Consider the following 23,197-nt stretch of genomic DNA (forward strand, 5'->3'; position numbering starts at 1 on the left):
GACTCTTTTGTGTAGTCTTCCAAAGGCGCTATTTGCCTTGGCGAGTCTGTTGTCTATCTCATTGTCGATCCTTGCATCTGATGAAATGGTGCAGCCGAGATAGGTAAACTGGTTGACCGTTTTGAGTTTTGTGTGCCCGATGGAGATGTGGGGGGGCTGGTAGTCATGATGGGGAGCTGGCTGATGGAGGACCTCAGTTTTCTTCAGGCTGACTTCCAGGCCAAACATTTTGGCAGTTTCCGCAAAGCAGGACGTCAAGCGCTGAAGAGCTGGCTCTGAATGGGCAACTAAAGCGGCATCATCTGCAAAGAGTAGTTCACGGACAAGTTTCTCTTGTGTCTTGGTGTGAGCTTGCAGGCGCCTCAGATTGAAGAGACTGCCATACGTGTGTATGTATGTGTGTATATACATGTATGTATATATACGTGTGTATGTATGTGTATATACATGTATGTATATATACGTGTGTATGTATGTGTATATACATGTATGTATATATATGTGTGTATGTGTGTGTATATGTATGTATATGTATGTGTGTATATGTATGTATATGTATGTGTATGTATATATGTATATATATGTGTATGTATATATGTATGTATGTATATATGTATGAATGTGTGTGTGTGTGTGTGTGTAATATTTATTTTCCTGCCTATGCTACACCCTAGAGAGGGTAGGAATAGGAAGATGTGGCGGATGAATGCGTGGTTAAAGAGTTGGTCCAAGGGGCAGGGGCTCAAATTTGTGAATCATTGGGATCTCTTCTGGGGAAGTTCTAACCTCTACAAAAAACTTTCCACACATTGACTGGGATGCCATTCTGTAAAAGGTTGGATGGGTTGGAATTTGTCAAATGTGTTCATGAAAGTTTTCTAAATATAGAAGAACTGACTGGGGGGTGGAGGTGCAGTACTGGATCTATTAGGGAACGAGATAGATCAGGTGACAGATTTGTGTTGGGGAACTTGGGTTTAGTGATCATAATACTGTTAGTTTTATGTTAATTATAGAGATGGATAGGGTTGGGCAAAATGTTTACATTCTTGATTGGAATACGGCTAATTTCGAGGAGATGTGAAAGGATTTAGAAGGTGTGGATTGGAATAATTTATTTTCTGGGAAGGATGCCACAGGTTAATGGAGAATTTTCAAAGGGGAAATTTTGAGAGTACAGAGTCAGTATGTCCCTGTGAGGATTAAAGGAAAGGTTAGAAAATATAGGGAGCCTTGGTTTTCAAGGGATATTGGGAATTTTGATCAGAGGAAGAGGGATGTATTCAACAGGTATCTTTGGCTTGGCTTCGCGGATGAAGATTTATGGAGGGGGTAAAAGTCCACGTCAGCTGCAGGCTCGATTGTGGCTGACAAGTCCGATGCGGGACAGGCAGACACGGTTGCAGCGGTTGCAGGGGAAAATTGGTTGGTTGGGGTTGGGTGTTGGGTTTTTCCTCCTTTGTCTTTTGTCAGTGAGGTGGCCTCTGCGGTCTTCTTCAAAGGAGGTTGCTGCCCGCCGAACTGTGAGGCGCCAAGATGCACGGTTTGAGGCAATATCAGCCCACTGGGGGTGGTCAATGTGGCAGACACCAAGAGATTTCTTTAGGCAGTCCTTGTACCTCTTTGGTGCACCTCTGTCACGGTGGCCAGTGGAGAGCTCGCCATATAACACGATCTTGGGAAGGTGATGGTCCTCCATTCTGGAGACGTGACCCACCCAGCGCAGCTGGATCTTCAGCAGCGTGGACTCGATGCTGTCGGCCTCTGCCATCTCGAGTACTTCGATGTTAGGGATGAAGTCGCTCCAATGAATTTTGAGGATGGAGCGGAGAAAACGCTGGTGGAAGCATTCTAGGAGCCGTAGGTGATGCCGGTAGAGGACCCATGATTCGGAGCCGAACAGGAGTGTGGGTATGACAACGTCTCTGTATATGCTAATCATTGTGAGGTTTTTCAGTTGGTTGTTTTTCCAGACTCTTTTGTGTAGTCTTCCAAAGGCGCTATTTGCCTTGGAGAGTCTGTTGTCTATCTCGTTGTCGATCCTTGCATCTGATGAAATGGTGCAGCCGAGATAGGTAAACTGGTTGACCGTTTTGAGTTTTGTGTGCCCGATGGAGATGTGGGGGGGCTGGTAGTCATGATGGGGAGCTGGCTGATGGAGGACCTCCGTTTTCTTCAGGCTGATTTCCAGGCCAAACATTTTGGCAGTTTCCGGAAAACAGGACGTCAAGCACTGAAGAGCTGGCTCTGAATGGGCAACTAAAGCGGCATCGTCTGCAAAGAGTAGTTCACGGACAAGTTTCTCTTGTGTCTTGGTGTGAGCTTGCAGGCACCTCAGATTGAACTACAGGGGAATCATGCTGCTCTCCATTGCAGGCAAAATCTTCGCTAGGATTCTCCTAAATAGAATAATACCTAGTGTTGCCGAGAATATTCTCCCAGAATCACAGTGCGGCTTTCGCGCAAAGAGAGGTACTACTGACATGGTCTTTGCCCTCAGACAGCTCCAAGAAAAGTGCAGAGAACAAAACAAAGGACTCTACATCACCTTTGTTGACCTCACCAAAGCCTTTGACACCGTGAGCAGGAAAGGGCTTTGGCAAATACTAGAGCACCTCGAATGCCCCCCCAAGTTCCTCAACATGGTTATCCAACTGCACGAAAACCAACAAGGTCGGGTCAGATACAGCAATGAGCTCTCTGAACCCTTCTCCATTAACAATGGCGTGAAGCAAGGCTGCGTTCTCGCACCAACCCTCTTTTCAACAGGTATAGACAGCAGGGAATAGATGAGGTGCTTGAGGAATATAAAGAGTGCAAAAAAAATCTTAAAGGCTAAAGGCTTAAATGATTTGAGGCTGCTTTGGCAGTCAGTGTATATGAAAAAAAATATATCCAAAGGGTTTCTACAGGTAAATTAAATGTAAAAGAATAGTGAGAGATAAAATTGTCCCCTTGAGGATCAGAGGGGTTGGCTATGTGAGGAGTCAGAAGGGATGGGGGAAATTTAAATTATTTATTTTTCTTCAGTATTCACTAATGAAAGAAATATTGAATCGGGAAACTGGTAGTGAGGTCATGGAAAATATATAGATTAATGAGGAAGTAGTACTGGCTATTTTAAAGAGAATAATGGTGGCTAATTCTCTGGACCCTGAGGGAGGTTAGTGTACAAATAGTGGGGGCTCTGACAGAAATATTTAAAATGTCATTAGCTACAGCATAGGTGCTGGAGGAGTGGAGGGCTGCTCGTCTTGTTCCATTGTTTAAAAAGATTCTAAATGTAAATCTGGTAATTATAGGCCTGTGAGTCTCACATCGGTGGGAGGTAAATTAATGGAGAGTGTTCTTAGAGATGGTATATACAATTATTTGGATAGACAGAGATTAATTAGGAGGAATCAAAATGGTTTTGTGTGTGATAGATCATGTTGAACAAATCTTAGTTTTTTGAGGAGATTACTAAGAAGGTTGATATGGGGAAGGCTGTGGATATTGTGGACTTTAGTAAGGCCTTTGACAAGGTTCTGTATAAGAGGTTAGTTAGGGGGTTTAATCATGAGGTATTAATGTTGAAGTAGTAAAATGGATTCAACAATGATTGGATGGGAGATGCCAGAGAGTAGTGGTGGAAAATTGTTTGTCAAATTGGTGGCCGGTGACTACTCGAGTGCTTCAGGGATCGGTACTGGGTCCATTGTTGTTTGTCATAATGATCTGGATGATAGGGTGGTAAATTGGATTAGTAAGCATGCAGATGATACTAAAATTGGTGGTGTTGTGGACGTTGAAGAACGTTTTCAACGTTTGTACTGGTATATGGGCCAGTTAGAAGAGTGGCCTAAAAGGTGGCAGATGGAGTTTAATACAGATAAGTGAGAGGTTCCACATTTTGGTAGGACTAATCAGCAAAGGATATGCATGTTAAATGGAGTCCAGTTGAACAAAAGGAATTAGGAATTCTGGTACATAATTCCCTGAAAGTGAAGAAAGCTTTTTGGTATGTTGGCCTTCATAAACCAGAATATTGAGTACAAGAGTTGGGATGTCATGTTGAAGTTGTATAAGGCATTGGTAAGGCCAAATTTGGAATATTGTGTGCAGTGTTGGTTTCCAAATTATTGGAAGGATATCAACAAAATAGAGAGAGGACAGAAAAAATTTATGAAAATTTTGCCTTGTTTCAGAGTTTAAGTTACAGGGAAAGGTTAAACAGTCTAGGACTTTATTCCTGGAGCATAGAAGATTGAGGGGTGATTTGATAAGGTATTTTAAAATTATGAGGGGAACAGAGTAAATGTGGATAGACTTTTTCCATTGAGAGTGGGGGAGTTTCAAACAAGAGGACATGGATCGAAATTGAAGGGGGAAAGGTTTAGGGGAAACATGAAGGGGAATTTCTTCTCTGAGGGTGGTGGGAATGTGGAATGAGCTTCTGGCCAAAGTGGTAGATAGAGGCTTGATTTTAATTTTAAAGGAAAAGTTGGATAAGTATATGGACGAGAAAGATATGGAATGTTATGGGGTGGGTGTGGGTCAATGGGACTGGGAGAAGGTGTTCAGCATGGACTAGAAGGTCCAAGCTGGCTTGTTTCTGTACTGTAATTGTTAGATTTTTGTTATATGGTGCGATATGTATGTGTTTGTATGTGCACACGTGTGTGTATGTGTGCATGTGTATATGTATGGACAGTAATGAGTCCTATTGAATTGTGAATTAACCAGCTGGAAGTCCAACAATCCATTGCTGTTTTGCCAAATAAATTTAATGCCAAGTTACTCACTACTTCAAATTAGATAACCTTGCATTTTTCCACATTATTATTTCATTTGGCATTTTCTTACCTATTCAATCAATGTGTCTGCATCCTCCTTCAAACTTGGATCATATTTCAGATAATCCCTTCATCCAAATTATTGAAATTGTACAGGTCGAGACTGAGCAGCAAATCTAATTGTGCCAATGGTAGTGGTGTAGCTCTCAAGATACATTGTAGTAATCTAGAGATCTGGGCTATCAATCCAGAGGGATCTATGGAATTTAACTTCGCTTGATGATTGAAATTTTCTGAGATGTGGTTACACAAAAGTGTCATTTTTTTTAAAAACTGATTCACTTAGGTCCTTGAGGGAAGGAAATCTGGATTGATGTGTTTAAGAAGATTGATTTGAAGGGTAATAGACATCAGTGGTTTTCAACCTTTTCTTTCCACTCACATACCATCTTAAGTAATCCCTATGCCATGGGTGGTATGTGAGTGGAAAGGAAAAGGTTGAAAACCACTGGTCTACATGAACTTCTGCAAGGCCTTTTACAAGGCCCTGCCTGATAGTTTAGTCTGGAAGGAAGGTAAGCTCACATGGGATCCAGGGTGAGCTGGCCAATCAGATGCAGAATTGGCTTGATGGTAGGAGGCAGGATGGCAGTAAAGGGTTATTATTCAGATTGGAGAGAGAGCAATAGTGTGCCACAGGGATTGATGGTGCATGCAATGTTGTTTGTCATTGATATTGACAACTTGGATAATGATGTAGTTAATGTGCTTGATTAGTTTCTGGCGGATTCTAAAATTGAAGATGTACTGCTGAAGAAAGTCATCCAAGATTACAGCAGGATCTAGATCAGGGGTCCCCAAACTTTCATGGAATCTTTGGTGCCTCATCAACTCCCAGGCATGGAATCCAAGTGGTGCTGCTGGATTGTGGGGGGGTGGGGGGTGGTGGTGGTGGCAGCGCCATCTGGGGGATGGTGGGGGCATTGGACACATACCTCCTTTTTCTCCACTATGTAATCCACATCAATCTCTACTATTAAGAGGCCAAAGCTAAATACAACATGGAGGCCACCAAGGCCAGCCCTTGTGAGAGGTTGGCCACCTCTGCCACAGGTATGCTATTTTCAGAAGTCCATTGCTGCCCCCCCCCACCTGCAGTTTATTGACCCCCTTTTGACCCCTTGGCATTTTGACCCTTTTGATTGTCCCATCAATCCCCCATGGGTCAATATCAACCAATTTGGAGACCCCTAATCTGGATGAACTGTGAAATTGGACCAGTGAATCACAGAAGGCATTTAACTTGGTCAAAGGGAAATGTTTCACCTCGATAGGTTAAGCCAGGGGAGGAATTGGACAGTAAATAGTAGGGCCCTGGAGAATGATGTAGAACAGAGAGACTTGGGGGTACAGGCACATAGTTTCATGAAAGTGGTGACACAAGGTGGTGAAGAAAGTGTTTAGCACTCTTGATCTTGTGGATCGGGCATTGAATGCATGAGCTGGGATGTCATGTTACAATAAGACGTTGCAATGACCACACATGACCATGTCCAAATGTAATGCATGGGTTAATTCCATCCAGTTTTTTTTTCCCATGCAATTCTGATCAGCACACTACAGGAAGAACACCATTATGCCTGAGAGGTAAAGGAAAGATTCACAAGAATGTAATCAGGGATTTGAACTATAAGGACAAATTGAGTATGTTGGAACTTTTCTCCATGGAGTATAGGAGGCCAAGGAGAGATCTTTTCAACGTATAAAATCATCAGGGATATGGATAAGGTAAACAGTTATAAACTAAAATGAGAAGGCATAAATTTAATGTGAGAGGGGAAAGAATTAAAAGGAACTTGTGATTGAATTTATTTTTTACGCACAAAGTGGTGGATATGTGGAACAAGCTGCCAGAAGGAATAGTGGCGGGTTTAATAATCTTGAAAGATATTTGGACAGGTACATGGATAAGAAATGTTTAGCTGGACAAGTGCCAAACACAGGCAAATGGGACAAGCTTGGGCAGATCATCATGGCGGTTATCCCTCGAGGTCGAGGATGATAGTCTTTGTTACTATGGGCTCTGAAGTGGCTTATGAGTTCAATCTTTGAAAGTGGCCCACCGAGCGAAGATGCCTGTGCATGTATTTGTTTAACGTGTACTTAATGTTGCACTCCAAGAAGCTCATGAAACTTCACAAATCAACCAAATAGTTCCAATGGCATGAAAACCATGACAATTGGAACTGATGGATTTGTTGCAGCCTTTATCTACCTTCACAGCCATCGAGTTTGACGGAACTTCATCCCCCTGTTATACTGTTGAGGTCTTGGTTGGTTTGTTCTTTGACAACAACCTCAACCTTGACCTTACAGCCATGGATGGCCCTACCAGGAGCATAGTTCCAGATAGCATTGCTCTCGGGATCTCAGGACCATACAAGCTTCTCCACCACGACAAGGTGACACTCCATGGAGAAATTGGACAGATAACTTGGTCAGCATGGACAAATTTGGCCGTAACTTTTGGAGTGGCCTAATAAGCCTCTCCACATTACCATTATGCTTAAACAGAATAAAACTGATGGTCCACCTGAAATTAACTTGTGCATTACATTTGGACATGGCCAAGTTAATCTTGACCCAGAGAACCTTGCATATTACTCTTTGCAATTAATGTAAATAGTGACATCTCTAAATTGGCAGAGTTGTTCCAAGGACTAGTTGCATAACAGCCCTTTTCAGGATTGTACCTTGCAAACAATATGCCAGACTCCATCACAATATCTGGGTATCACTGATGGGGCAATGGATGGAAGGGAGTCGATGTGCCACCTTAGTCATCAACATTAACTCTGACTTGCTGAGATTTCAAGGTCAAGGAAACAACTTAGCTACTACTTCCCATCTCCTTTGCCAGAATCCTGGCAGAGGTATTTGCTAGGGCTACTCAGGATCCTTTAAACTAGAATGGTTGGGGGGAGGGAACAAAATAGTACAGAGCAGTAAGGAGAAGGTTAGAATGCAAACAAAGAAAGTTTGTAGTAAATATTTGAATATGGATGGGCTGGTGATAGAGAAGGGAAATGCTCTGGAAGAAGATGAAGGGCAATTGGCAGGAAAAGTAAATAATGTTGTTATTAAAGATGAGGGAAAACAGGGATTAAAAATTGGGAAATCTCTGAAATTCATATATTTTAATGCCAGGAGTATTGTAAAAAAGGTGGATGAGCTGAAGGTGTGGATTGATACTTGGAAGTATGATGTGGTAGCGATTAGTGAGACATGGTTGCAGGAGGGATGTGATTGGCAACTGAATATCCCTGGGTTTCGTTGTTTTAGGTGTGATAGAGTCGGAGGGGCAAGAGGAGGTGGGGTTGCATTGCTTGTCAGGGAAAATATTACAGCGGTGCCTTGGAAGGATAGATTAGAGGGCACATCCACGGAGGCTATTTGGGTGGAACTGAGGAGTAGGAAAGGAGAGGTTACACTTGTAGGGGTGTATTATAGACCACCCGGAGGGGAGACCTAGAGGAGCAAATCTGTAGGGAGATAGTAGATATTTGTGATAAGCACAGGGTTGTAATTATGGGAGATTTTAATTTTCCACATATAGATTGGGAAACACATTCTGTGAAAGGACTGGATGGGTTAGAGTTTGTGAAATGTGTGCAAGATAGTTTTTTACAACAATATGTAGAGGTGCTGACCAGAGAAGGAGCAGTGTTAGATCTACTGTTGGCAAATGGGATGGGTCAAGTGACGGAGGTTAGTGTTGGCGAGCACTTCGGGTCCAGAGATCATAATGCCATCAGCTTCAATGTCATTATGGAAAGAGAGAAGTCAGGGCCAAGGGTTGAGGTTTTTGATTGAGAAAAAGCTAGATTTGAGGAGATGCGAAAGGACTTGCAGGGTGTGGATTGGGACAATTTGTTTTATGGGCAGGATGTAGTAGAGAGATGGAAGTCTTTTAAAGATCAGATTTTGAGAGTGCAAAAGCTTTATGTTCCTTTAGGTTAAAAGGAGGGGCAAAAGGTTTGAGAGAGCCGTGGTTTTCGAGGAATATTGGAAACTTGGTTCGAAGAAAAAGGGAGGCGTACATTAGATATAAGAAGCATGGAGTTAAGGATATGTTTGAAAGATGCATTGAATGTAAGAGGAATCTTAAGAGAGGAATTAGGAAAGCTAAAAGAAGGTACGAGGAAACTATGGCAATCAGGGTGAAAACTAATCCAAAAGAGTTCTACAAATATGTTAATGGTAAAAGGAAAGCTAGAGACAAAATTGGTCCCTTAGAAAATCAGAGCAGAAAACTGTGTGTGGAGCCTAGAGAAATGGAGGAGATATTGAACAGTTTCTTTTCTTTGGTATTCACTAAGGAGAAGGATATTGGGAGATGTGAGATAAAAAAAAGCAAATTGGGTAAATATGGGGAATATAGAGATTACAAAAGGTGTAGTTTTAGGGCTTTTGAAGAATATAAAGGTGGATAAGTCTCCGGGACCAGACGGGATCTTCCCCAGGACATTGAGAGAAGTGAAGGAGGAAATAGCAGAGGCTCTGGCGGTAATTTTCCAAATGTCATTAGATATGGGGATAGTGCCGGAGGATTGGCGCATTGCGCATGTGGTTCCGTTATTTAAAAAGGGTTCAAGGAGGAAGCCTGGCAACTATCGGCCTGTAAGTTTGACGTCTGTGGTAGGTAAATTAATGGAGAAAATTCTTAGAGATAGTACTTATAAACATCTGGATAGACAGGGTCTGATCAGGAGCACTCAACATGGATTTGTGGGAGGAAGGTCATGTTTGACCAATCTGATTGAATTTTTTGAAGAGATGACTAGGAATGTGGATGAGGGTAGCGCAGTGGATGTTGTCTATATGGACTTCAGTAAGGCCTTCGATAAGGTACCACATGGAAGGTTAGTTAGGAAGGTGCAGTCTTTAGGTATAAATTTTAAGATAGTCAAATGGATTGAAGATTGGCTGAAAGGGAGAGGCCAGAGAGTGGTAGTGGATAATTGTCTGTCAGGTTGGAGGCCGGTGACCAGTGGTGTGCCTCAAGGATCTGTATTGGGCCCATTGTTGTTCGTTATGTACATTAATGATCTAGATGATGGGGTGGTGAATTGGATTAGTAAATATGCAGACGATACTAAGATAGGTGGAATAGTGGATAATGAAGAAGGTTTTCAAGGATTGCAGAGGGATTTGGGCTGCTTAGAAAAGTGGGCTGAAAAATGGCAGATGGAATTTAATGCTGATAAGTGTGAGGTGCTTCATTTTGGTAAGAAGAATCAGAATAGGACATACGTGGTAAATGGGAGAGCATTGAGGAATACAGAAGAGCAGAAAGATTTAGGAGTGACGGTACATCATTCCCTGAAGGTAGAAACTCACGTGAATAGGGTGGTGAAGAAGGCTTTTAGTATGCTGGCCTTTATCAATCATTGCATGGAATATAGGAGTTGGGAGGTGATGTTGAGATTGTATAAGACGTTGGTGCGGCCTAATTTGGAGTTCTGTGTGCAGTTCTGGTTGCCTAATTATAGGAAGGATATAAACAGAGTGGAGAGAATGCAGAGAAGGTTTACCAGAATGTTACCTGGGTTTAAGCATGTAGAGTATAGGGAGAGATTGGACAGATTAGGTCTTTATTCTTTGGAGCGTAGAAGGTTGAGAGGGGATTTGATAGAAGTATTTAAGATTATGAAAGGGATAGTCAGAGTGGATGTGGATAGACTATTTCCGTTAAGAGGAGGAAAGATTAAAACAAGAGGACATGAGTTGAGAATTAAGGGGCAGAGGTTTAGAGGTAACATGAGGGGGAACTTCTTTACTCAGAGAGTGGTAGCCGTGTGGAATGAGCTTCCGTGAGAAATAGTGGGGGCGGAGTCAATTGTATTATTTAAGAAAAGGTTGGACAGGTATATGGATGAGAAGAAGATGGAGGGTTATGGGCATTGTGCAGGGAGGTGGGACTAGAAAGGGGTGTTTGGTTCGGTGCGGACTAGAAGGGCCTAATGGCCTGTTTCCGTGCTGTAATTGTTATGTTATGTGAATTGGTGCTCTTCATGTTAAATAGCAATTGGATCAATGACTGAAAGTGGCAAGAACCAGGAATAAACTTTTAATGGACTTGTATAACATTTTGGGTTGAGTGAAAAACCTAAGATCAGGGTGAAGACTTTTTGTTTAATCTTTGAAACATACAAATATTAGTTAATGGAAACTAATTAGCGGTGATTAATATTGGTCCAGTTAAAATAATAGAATTTTTTTTTAATTATTTTTACAAGGTGAAATCTGATATAGTTTTCTGGTTTTCAAAACCTATTTCTTTCTTGCTGACAACTGAACTTAAATAAAAAAACAAATAAGTTACAGTGAAATATTTAGTACATACACTTTTGGGGTAGTAACTAGAGAATGCTTTGTTGTTTTTTTTTGCCTACAGATTGCTTTCCAACATTTTCAGGAGTTAGATGAACATATTAGCTATGTTGCAACAAAGGTTTGCCACCTTGGAGATCAACTAGAGGGAGTAAATACACCAAGGCAAAGGGCTGTGGAAGCACAAAAACTGATGAAATACTTCAATGAATTTCTGGATGGAGAATTGAAGTCTGATATTTTTACAAATCCAGAAAAGGTAAGTCCTGCCAGCAGGTTAAAAATGGTTTAAATTAGAAGCACAACTGCTTTAATTTCTTGCTGTTACCTTTTCAAAGAGTTGAACAATTTTATTGTTCAGAAATGCAGTTTGAAAATGATAACTTGCAGGGTGCTAATGAAATATTTGTGCACAAACAATTAGAAAGCAATGAAGTTGGTATACTTTAATTTTGCAAAAGATGATAAGAATTTGGGGTCTTGGCTCAAATCATATTCAGAAGAATCAAGAAATAAAAACACAAGAAAATAAGTAAGCCACTGGTCCTTAAAGCGTTCCTTGCCATTCAGTATGATTATGACTGATCTATGCTGGCCTCAGCTCGTCTCTGCTAGTCTCTACAATTCTCAATTTCTTGAAGATATATATAGATATATATATAGATATATATATATATTCACTTTAAATATTTCTAATGATCTGGCCTCAACCATGTGCTGGGCCAGAGTTCCAGAAATTCATTGCCCTTTGAGAGAAAATTTCTGTGCATCTCAAATGACTGGTCCTTTATTTTGTTGCTAATTCCCTTGCTTGAGAATCTTCCATTTATGAAAGCATTGCAACATCTATATCTCCTCTGTCAATCCCTCTTAGAATGTTTGAATAAGGTCATCCCTCATTCTAAATTCCAAGGAATACAGGCCAAAATTATCTAACCCCTCTTAGTAGGCCAGCCCCTTCATCTCTGGGGAATCTTCTTTCTGCTGCCTCCAATGTGACTTTTTCAATTAAGGGGATCAAAGCTGTGCCCAGTATTCCAGGTATTGCCTCACCAATCCCCTGTACAACTGTAACAAAATCTGGCCTATATAATAAAACCCAAAATGCTGTTTGCTACCTTAACTACTTAAAGCATGGTAACCAGTCCACAGGGCTACCTTGACTGCATCAACCAACATGCCCTCTTACTTTAATCCCACTTTCCCAAATTAGGCCCATACCCCTCTAAACTCCTCCCAACCATGTAGTTATCATTGAAAGGAAGCTAACTTACCTGCTTCCACCACTTTGTCTCGCAGCTTGTTCTATATGCCCACCACCCTCTGAGTGAAAAACTGTTTCCTCACATCCGTTCTAAACCCCACACCCCTCACTATGTGGTTATGCCCCCTCATCTTAGAATTAGTTTAAAATATTTGTCAAGGCCCCAACAATTTCCTTCCTTCCCGTTGTTTGCTGCCATTTTGTGATTCATGTAGGGGAACGCTGGGATCACAATAAACCTCATTCATTTGCAGTCTCTTTTCATTTGGATAATAACATTTTGATTTAGCAACACGCTTTGTGTTCGTTCTTTCTCTTCCCCTCCCCACTTTTGCATTGTAGTTTGTTATTATGTTGCTGTAAGGTAATGCAAATTATCACAGATTTCAGTGCTTTAGCTGTTTGTGTACATCTTGTCCAGACATATGATCCTATTAAGAATTTCCTTTAACTTTGTTGGATGTTTTTATTAATCTTTTCTGTCTGCTCATAAGGCTGAGCAGAGGTTATAGATGGATGCAGATAACTAAAAAGATGTTGATATAACCACAACTACTTAGTTTTCAGCTTTTCTCCAGTCTCCAAAGGAATATTGTAGATTGGTAAATTGTTTTACAGATTGAATTAATGATATACCATTAGCTTTTCAAAAATAAGGAATGATGCACTGCACTGCGGGACCTTTATAGGGATGACGACTAATTAGCTATATAGGTACCTTAAGACATATTTTAATGGTGCTAATTAGGATGAATTGGCATTAGTAATCTGTCTCTCATCTGTTAATTATAGTGTATTTTGATATGCTAAATGTATGTAATCCCAAAAGGCATCTTTGAAATGCAGAGTTAGGATTCTGCATTGGCTTTGTATAAATATTTTAAACCTTTTTGCGATCCTTTTTTATTGGAACTTATTTTGTACAATAGATAAAATTATGCAATAGATAAAATAGCTCTGCTGTTTTTACGATTCCACGCTGAATTTCAAATGCATTGTAATGGTTCCTTAAATTTAATGAGCAAGTTTCATAGTTTTAAATCGTGAGTTGTGAGTGTCGCTGATGAGGTTAAATTTATTGCCTATCCCAAATTGTCCTCGAGACCGGTGCTGGTGAACTGTTGTGAGCCATTGCAGTTGTCTTTGAATGGAATCAATTTTCCTTCCAATTTAAACAAGTCTTTGTTAAAATGAAAATGATTTTGTTTTTAAGATAAAGGAAGCAGCTGATATTATTCAGAAGTTGCATCTCATTGCTCAGGAGCTACCATTTCAAAGGTGAGGCTAACATTCAAATTTATCAAAATAGTGTATAAATTTAAATTGGCTGATGTCTGTTATTGCTGATTAACTTATTTTGACTTTAATAAAGCAAGTTTGTTTAAAATTGTCTGCCTCAAGTCTGTGTTAATTACATGCATTTTTTTTATTTAGTGTCTCATACAAGTAATGTTCAGGGCTCATAAAAGGCTTGCATTGAGAGTTTTGACTACTGATCCAGTGAGACCTACTGGTAGTCAGATTCCAAAAGTTCTGATATGCGACATGGTGATCTATCTTCACTGAAGATTTCTTAAAGCTTAAAGTTTATCAATACATAAAAATTGTTCTTCAGACATCTGTTCAAAAGTTTCTCATGTTTGGCATTCATTAAATATTAAAGTGTGGCAGCATTTGATCTGTGAATATTTCTTTTATTTCCTTAGGTTTTCGGAGGTGAAGTCAAAAATTGCAAGTGAGTTCTTGTAATGAATTATATTTAATACAACAGCAAGTAAGTTACCAAAATGATACATTTACAAACTATTTGGATGCTAAAATTCTGACATTGTTCATGAAATGTTGTAAAGACAGTAACAGTTGGTGAGAAGTTGGAGAGCATCCAAGAGTTGCAAAACTAGTTAAATTTTTGAATGTTATTTTCTACCACATTGATGTGGAAGAGAGTTCCATAGTTTGACAATTACAGGAAAATTGCGATCGGAGGGCAGCAGCAATCATCAAAGACCCACACTACCCAGCACATGCTCTGACCTCACTGCTGCCATCAAGAGAGAGGTATAGGTGCCACAAGACTCGCACCACCATGTTCAGGAACAGCTGGTACCCCTCCACCATCAGACTCCTCAACAACAAACTCAATCAGAGACATTTAAGGACTTTTACTTTGTGTATTTATTGATTTTCTTTTTTTATTCTCTCTGTATTGCACAGTCAGTTTGTTTACATTTGTTATCTGTTTACAGTTCTTTGTTTGTTTACATGTTTATGGTGTGTTCAGCTTTTTTTTGCACTACCAATTAGATTCAAATTCCAGATTTATTGTCAGAGAACATACAACCCTGAAATTTATTTTTCCTGTGGGCGTGGCAGAATTATTACCAATTGGTAGTGGAAAAAAATAAACTACACAGTATAGAACATGTAAATAAACAAAGAACTTTAAACAGATAATGAATGTAAATGAACTATGCAATACAGAGAATAAAAAGAAAATCAATAAAGTGCACAAGAGTCCTTAAATGAGTCTCTGATTGGGTTTGTCCTTAAGGAGTCTGATGGTGGAGGGATAGAAGCTGTTCCTGAACCTGGTGGTGCAAGTCTTGTGGCGCCTATACCCTTTCCTGATGGCAGCACCGAGAACAGAGTGTATACTAGGTGATGAGTGTTTGATTATTGCTGCTGCTCTCCAACAGCAGTGTTCCTTGTAGATGTACTCAATAGTGGGGAGGATTTTGTCTGTAATGTCCTGGGCTATGTCTACTACCTTTTGAAGGGCTTTAGGCTCAGGGGTATCAGTGTTTCCATACCAGACTGTGATGCAGCCAATCAGCACACTTTCTACTACACCTCTGTAGAAATTTGCCAGGGTTTTTGATGTAATTACCAAACATCTGCAAACTCCTGAGGAATTAGAGGCACTGACGTGCTTTCTTCACGATGCCATTTGGTGGGTCCAGGAAAGATCCTCTGAGATAGTGACTCCTAAGAACTTAAATTTGCTCTCTTTCTCCACCTTTCATTCCCCCAATGACCACTGGATTTTATACCTCTGGCTCTCCTTTCCTGAAATCAACAATCAGCTCCTTAGTTTTGGTGACATTGAGTGCACAGTGGTTGTTGGTGCACCATTCAGCCAAGTATTCAATCTCCAACCTGATGGCTGACTCATTCTCCTTCCTTTACACAACCCACTACCGTGGAATTATCGGCATATTTGTAGAAGGTGTTATTGTCTTACTGAGCCACACTATTGTGGGTGTAAAGTGAGTAGAGCAGGGGGCTGAGAACACAGCCCTGTGATATTCCGATATTGATGGAAATTGTGGGGGAAAATTTCTTACCAATCTTTACTGATTATGGTCTGGAGGTGAGGAAATCCATAATCCAATTACACAGTGGGATGTTAACTCCCTGGTCTTGGAGTTTGCTGATCTGTTTTGAGTGGATGATAGTGTTAAATTCCGAACTGTAGCGGATAAAGAACATCCTGATGTATGTAGCTTTACTGTCCAGGTGTTGCAGTGCTTTGTGAAGAGCCAGTGAGATGACATCCGCCGTAGACCTGTTACTACGATAGGCGAACTGGAATAGATCCATGTCACCGCTCACATGAGCTGATGTGTTTCATCACCAGCCTTTCATAACACTTCATCACAGTTGATGTAAATGCTACTGGTCGATAGTCATTAAGGCACTCTTCTTGGGCCTATTGACGCTTATTTGAAAAACGTGCATACCATGCCCTGCTGGAGTGCAATATTGAAGATATCCGTGAATACATTGGTAAATTGGTCAGCACAGAATTTTAATACTCGGCTAGGTACTCCACCTAGACCAGATGCTTTCTCGGATTCACTCTTCAGAAGGCAGCACAAGCGTCATCCTCAGATACGAACAGGATGAGATCATCAAGGGATGTGGGGGTGCGCAGGGGTAGTTCTTCACTGTTACTGTCGTCAAATTGTGCGGATAAAGCGTTGAGTTCCACTGGGAGAGAAGATTTTCTGTCTGCTACTTTACTGGATTTGTTTTTGTAGCAGGTTGTGGAATCTAGGCCCTGTCGGGTGTCCCTCGTTTCCATTTTCATCTGGAATATCCACCGTCCGGGAAATAGCTTTCTGCAGGTCACACCTGCTCCTGCTGTATTGATCTGGATCTCTGGACTTAAATGCCTGTGATCTGGCTCTCAGCAGATTTCAGATTTCATTGTTCTTCCAGGGCTTCTAGTTGGGAAAACCATGAATGATTTGGTTGGGACACACTCATCCACAGCTGTTTTTATAAAGTATGTAACAACCTTGGTGTACAGTCTCGGGAAAGAACGTTAGGCCTTCCTTATCTTGGTGTAGCAATGATCAAATATGCTGGGATCTGGTACAGCAGGTTACATGCTGGTAGTAGTTAGGCAGGCTTTTCATGACATAGGCCTGGTTGTAATGCTTCGGGCTGGGTTGTCTCCACAAGTGCCTGCTTATAATCGACATCGGGAAGGATGTAAATTCTGGTGAGAGTCACTGATGAGAACTCTCAGGGTAGATCGCATGGTCTGCATTTAATTGATATTTGCTTTAAGGTAGTCGAGCAGGAGGTCGACATAACTCTAGTGTCCATGAACCACCCAGGATAATGAAAAAGCACACACTGCTTCCTCTCCCTTTTCCAGAATTCAAGTTCTGATCCAGCCTATGGATGGTGAAGCTGTCTGGTGGGATAGTGGTGACAGATATATTCTATGTTAACCAGGTCTCAGTGCAGCAAACAACTGAGATCTGTCTCGCCTGTCTGATAAAGTAGCCTTGCCCTCAGGTCATCAATTTTATTCTCCAGTGACTGGACATTTGCCAGTAAGATGGATGGTAGGGGAAGTCTTAGACACCTGCGCTCCAGCCTTGTTTGAATCCCAATCCTCACTCCACTTTTCTGACCTTGGCCTTGGTGGTGGCCTGTCCCTTTAAGGCCTCTGCTTGCAGCGGTTCTGTTTCTGAACCAGCTGTTACCTGGGAGATTTGAAGCTACTGTTCAGTCGCTATTTGATCATTTTAGAAAAAATAACACATGCAGCTGATTGTAAGAAAAGCAGCTGGGAAAGTGAATGTTTTAAAAGTTTACGTAATGGGGGTTTTGCAGCCTGCAGAAAGTCGCTGTAGGTTTCTGGCACCATTTTTTTTGTCGTAATTCTTGTGCACCCGCAGGAAAGAGAATCTCAGGGTTGCACGTGATGTCATGTATGGACCCTGACAATAAATCTGAAATGTTGCCTTAAATTTTGAGTGTGTAGATCACATTAATGACTTTCAAGCCATCCTCACATGGTAAGAAAAGTTAGATTTTGTTGGCAATAGCATGCTGCTGCCAACCTCCCATATTTGCATTTCGCCCAGTTCATCCCTGCCCTGCAAAATGCACCAAATCAGGATCATTTCAGTCATACTGTGGCACAGCTAATTGAAGTTCAGTACCAACCGCAGGTACTGTTGTGTGGAGTTTGCATGCTCTTCCCTATGATGGTGTGGGTTTCCTCCTGGTGCTCTGATCTCCTCCCTCATTGCAAATGCATGTGGGTTGGTAGGTAATTGGACACTAAATTGCCCCTAATTTACGTAGGTGAGTAGTAGAAACTGGTAAGCATTTATTGAAATTTGGGGAGAAACAAATTGAATGAGATTAACGCTGGGTTCATGTTAGATGTTCGCAAATTATTGTTGGTGTGAAGAACCAAAAGATATGTTGCCACCTGTGTGACACTGACTGTGTTACTACTAGGTAAATATCACGATTTGGAATTACAGTTGATTCAGGAATTTACAAATGCACAGAAGAAAAATGAAATTTCCAGGATGCATGAGGTTGCAGCAGTTTTGCTCCATTTTAAGGTATTAATTTTAAATAAAAGTTCTTGCTACTTGTCAACTGCCGAACTTCTTGTGTTAAGGAATAAACTTGGTTGAAATCAATAAATTTATTGAAATTACTAAAATACAGAAATCCAGGATATCACTTTTATTTCCCTAATATAAATCTGCTTTATTGTTAATGTCAATGTGAGTTTATTGTATAAATGAGTGCAATTGCACCAAAATCGCTCCAGCTGAACAGGTAAGATCCATCAACTGAATAAGAAACGATAAATATCAAAGGATGGATAAATATTTAGTTGCTATTAAATAAATTTAATTAAGATTTACTTGGTTCTGTAATCAGTACATTAAGATCTTCATGTGTTATGTATTTGTAGTCCATCCATTTGAACTCTCTTCATGTATCATTGCTTTGATAGAAGGACAGAAACTTAGAAGGTTACTTATAAGTAAAACTTTCAGCGTTTACCAGGTCACGCCCTGATCAGATTTTGTGCGTACAGTGTTGTATGACTTTATACTTCCCAACATTAAAGTTCATTTGCTAAATCTTTGCCCATTCATTCATCTATGTTCTGTTGCAGAGTCATGATATATTCATTGTTACTTGCCCTTCCACTTATTTTACAGCAAGTTGAATTATTTGCTCTTTACCTTCCTTATTTTGGAGTGCACAACATGATGTAACACAAAATAAAAATGAATACAGTAGCTGAGTGTTGTATGTAAAAGGCTTCACAAATGCATCAGTCTTTTTTTTGCTGGGAATTGTCTAAAATTGAGCCAGATTGTCACAGCCTTGTTGTATTGGATCCAGAGGGTAGCTTCGGCCACACATTTGTGCCAGCATTCATATTGACTATTTTCATTTGCATAGCATTGCCCAATTCCATCCTTGTCTAAATTCTTCTCTTGATGGCTATTTGATACTTCTGGAATTAACAGTACCAGCAAGCTCCTGACTCTCTTCCTTTAAAGGTACCAAGATTCATTTCTAACTTCCATCAGTTCCTGTTCACCTCAGACCTCATTTACTGACCTATGCTGGCTCTTAAAACAAGTTAAAGCAATGATCTGAATTCTCACCCTTGTTTTGAATTCCCACCTTAGCTCCCTATTTCTCATCTTCAACCTTTCATTCTATTATTTCCAGAATTATTTGCAGATTCATTAAGTTTGTCTCTTCTTAGCAAGGACTGTTTAATTTATCTGTTTCATTTCCTCCTAGAGTCGTAAGATATTTCCCTTTGAGCAGCTTGCATAAAACTTTCTTTTTGGTAACAAGGTTGTAATGCAGCTCATGGCATTATTACTATCTTATGTGGGTTATAGTCTCAAACATTCACCTAATTTATAAGATCTTGCATTTTCTTTTTGTCTCTTTTTATTCAACCTTCTTTTTCCAGGAGCTTGTATATTTTTACAGTCTTATTTATTCCAAGAATTCTCTCATTGGTGATGAATTAAAATAAATCCTTACGATTATGCTTCTGCAGTTGTATTTTCCAATGGGATCTCTTTGATCCCTCTGGTCCTTTGACCACTTGTAATCTTTTATAACCCTTTGTATCTAACTTATCAACTTCAAGCTCAACTACAGTACAACTCTGATTATCTGAAATGGGATTCTCCAAAATCCTCATTTATCCAAAAATTTTTCGGTGCCAAACTGACTGGGGATGTAGGGTTCCTGGCGGTGGCAGCAGCGGACCTTGGCTCCTGGCGGTGGCAGCACTGGATCTTGGGCTCCTGGTGGTGGCAGCAGCGGACCTCAAGCTCCTGATCAGGAGCAGGACCCTCAGGCTCCTTGCACGAGCTGGGCCTCGGTGGGGAAGTATTGGTGATCGGCGGTGGCCACCAATTTTTTTTTTGGTGAGAATTAAACATTTTAATGCTTAAAAGGGTTTACCTTGCTATTTGTTGTTGTTTAAATGCTGTTACAAGTGATTTGCTGTTGCTACTGGACTGTTTTTTTTAAAAAAGACCAGTTCTCTGAAAAAATGTTGATCCAAAATAGGCCCGGATCAGACCATTTCAGATCATCGTTGTACTGTATTTCAGATTTCTCATTTATTTTGATATATTGATTTGTTTGCTTCACCCTGATCCTACTTCTCATCAGTATATCACCATCCTGTGCAACTTTAGGAGATATAAAATATACTTTAACGTCTTTCATATCAGTTTCAATTTTTTTCCACTTCAAATGCACAATATTAAAATTAATACCTCATGGTTGTGTATTGCATGCTTCTATTCCTATCTCTACTACACTGTGCTGCAAATATTAACTATAACAATGCTATAAATTACCTAATATAACAACAGATAAGATGAACATTCAGTACAACTTCTATTATCCAAATGGTTGGGACTGGATCTATGTCAGATAAATGGTTTATTTGGAGAAAGGGTAATTTTTTTTTAAAAAACAGCCCAGTAGCAACAAAAAAAAACACTTGTCTCAATGTTTTAACAACTGCAACAGCAAGGGAAGGCCTTTTAAGGATTAAAATAATGCTAGCCATTGCCGATCCCCGACACATGCCAACAGCCAATTCCTGATACTAACCCACTGCTGCCACAGATCCCCGGGTAGGCAACCCGGGTTCCTGTCTCCTCAGTCACCGGTGCTCCCGATGCCCAAGTCCTGACTCCGAATCCTCTCCTAGGCCTACCACTCAAGCACGCTGGGGAGTCTGATGTGCGTGTGCAGTAGTAGGCTGAGAGGATGGTTCGGAGTCAGCATCAGGAGCTAGCTTTGATGTGCCAGGGACGAGAGAGGAGGGAGGGAAGGGGTGAGGAAGAGAATGCCACTGAGCCTGTTGTCCCCACTCCTACCTGGGAGGCCACTCTCCTTGATGATGCTGGAACAAGGGCTTCTTCCGACCGCTTGCAGCTGGGACACAGTGGCGCGCAATTTGAGAGGGAGAGATGGAGAGAAAAGTCAATTGGGGAAGGTAAAGAAGAAATGGAAAGAAAGAAGGGAGAGAGTTACTTGAAACGAGGACAATCATCGTTCTAATTTCATGTCGAGTGAATTTTTTTTAACCGATGAGGTCAGTTCGGCTCTGAAAAAAGTTTGGATAAATGAGGATTTTAGATTTGTTTCGGATATCCTCATTTATCCAAAATTTCAAAAAGATGTTTGGATAAATGAGGATTTTGGAGTTTCCAATTTCAGATCATCAGAGTTGTTACTGTATCTGATTTGAATACTTCCAGCTCTTACTTCAAATTACTAAATGTGATTGTCATTTGATAAAACATTCCAGTTACAGATCCAAGAACAGTGTATTTTTAACAGAAGAATGGGGTCCTAATTTTAATCTAATGTTTGTGTTATATGAAATATTGAATGTTTTCTCTTTTTCAGGGATATTCTCACTGTGTGGATGTGTATATAAAACAATCTCAAGAGGTAACTGTTGTAACCCAGTGCTGTCTAAGGAGCTTGTACGTTCTCATTGTCTGCATGGGTTTTCCCCAGGTGGCTTGGTTTCCTCCCACCCTTCAAAACATATTGGGGTTGTAGGTTAATTTGGGTATTTGAGTGACATGGGCTCGTGGGCTGGAAGGACTTGTTGCTGTGCTCCATGTCTAAATTAAGATTTTAAATTTTAAAATCCCTGTTGCTGCAAGCTCTGTGAAATTTTGTTCCTTTCTATTGTTTTAATGCTAAGAATATGATGTGTAAATTTTTTTTTTTTTTTTTTTTGCTGTATTTTTCTCTGCAATGTCTTAATCCAGTGGATTCCATGATTTAAAATATAATTAAAATGTTTTATATGAAGGGTTCGTATTTCAGGAAAGACTTGTTTGAAGATACAGCCATGCTATGTCAACGAGTAAACAAAGAAGTGCGTGAAGTTTTCAGCAGTCCAGAAAATGTGATGGCCAAACTTATTCAGAACATTTTTGAGATTAAGCTTCAGGTAACGTTTCACCATAGAGAATCAAATTTATAATAATTAAAAGTAATGAAGTCTTAACTGTGTATACTGATTTACTAATATGTATTGACCTGCCAACTAACTAAAAGCTAATGTACTACAGGATTATTTCAATGATGTTATTACCCAATGGTATTAATCTGATTATTAGTCTGGTCTCGAAACTATGCTTAATATAAAAATTTGAAGAGTACGCTATAAGGCTCCAAGTTTGCTCTGCCTTCCAATAAGGTAATAGCTGATACTCCATAAAAGGCTCCAAGAGGAATTGAAAATATTTCGGTTTTGGTCTTAATATACTTAATGATTTGGGTTCTAGATCTTTCTGGGAGATGACTGCACAGATTCCTGACCATCCAAGAGAAGAAAATGACCTTCATCTCTGAATCACTTGGACCGAAAAACTGTCCCTCTCCCCCACCCCTAGTCCCTCCTCTCAAATGATCTGGCATTCCCTCTTAAGGAGAAACTTCCTCAGATACGAGAGACATAGTTAACATACATAGAGACGCCGTTACAGCATCCAGGGTTCAAATTAGGCCCTGTCTGTAAGGAGTTTGTACATTCTCCCCATGTCAGCGTGAGTTTCCTCCGGGTGTTCCGATTTCCTCCCACCCTTCAAAGCATACCGAGTTGTAGGTCTATTGTGTGTAATTGGGTGTCACAGGCTTGAGAGCTGAAAGGATCTGTTACCATGCTGAATGTATGTATGACTAAATTTAAATTGTAAAAGCTCCGTCAGAATATTGCAGAATTTTGTTTCATAATATTCCATCCTTTTCTGAAATGAAATGAGTGTAGGCCCAGCCTACTCAGTTGTTCCTTCATCCCAGGAATCGTGCTTGTGAATGAGATCTGAATTGTCTACAATGCAAGTATATTCCTCAAATAAGGAGACCAAAACAATACTAAATATTCTGGATGTGGTCTCATCAATGCAGTGTGTAGCTG

At 40.4% G+C, this 23,197-nt stretch overlaps 1 protein-coding gene across 2 annotated transcripts in view; it reads left to right on the forward strand.

Annotated features, from left to right (window-relative positions):
• Positions 1 to 23,197, forward strand: part of exoc5 (exocyst complex component 5) — an 82,897-nt gene that overhangs the window by 27,790 nt on the left and 31,910 nt on the right. Inside the window, exons 4-9 of one of the 2 annotated variants that reach the window (XM_069916914.1) lie at positions 11,233 to 11,427; positions 13,646 to 13,710; positions 14,139 to 14,167; positions 18,199 to 18,308; positions 21,670 to 21,714; positions 22,088 to 22,228. In XM_069916914.1, the coding sequence (XP_069773015.1) occupies positions 11,233 to 11,427; positions 13,646 to 13,710; positions 14,139 to 14,167; positions 18,199 to 18,308; positions 21,670 to 21,714; positions 22,088 to 22,228 (585 nt within the window). The remainder of the gene's footprint in view (positions 1 to 11,232; positions 11,428 to 13,645; positions 13,711 to 14,138; positions 14,168 to 18,198; positions 18,309 to 21,669; positions 21,715 to 22,087; positions 22,229 to 23,197) is intronic. The other variant, XM_069916915.1, reaches the window with a different exon arrangement.

The sequence above is a fragment of the Narcine bancroftii genome, chromosome 2, assembly GCF_036971445.1.
Source record: "Narcine bancroftii isolate sNarBan1 chromosome 2, sNarBan1.hap1, whole genome shotgun sequence".
In the NCBI taxonomy this organism is placed as follows: domain Eukaryota; kingdom Metazoa; phylum Chordata; class Chondrichthyes; order Torpediniformes; family Narcinidae; genus Narcine; species Narcine bancroftii.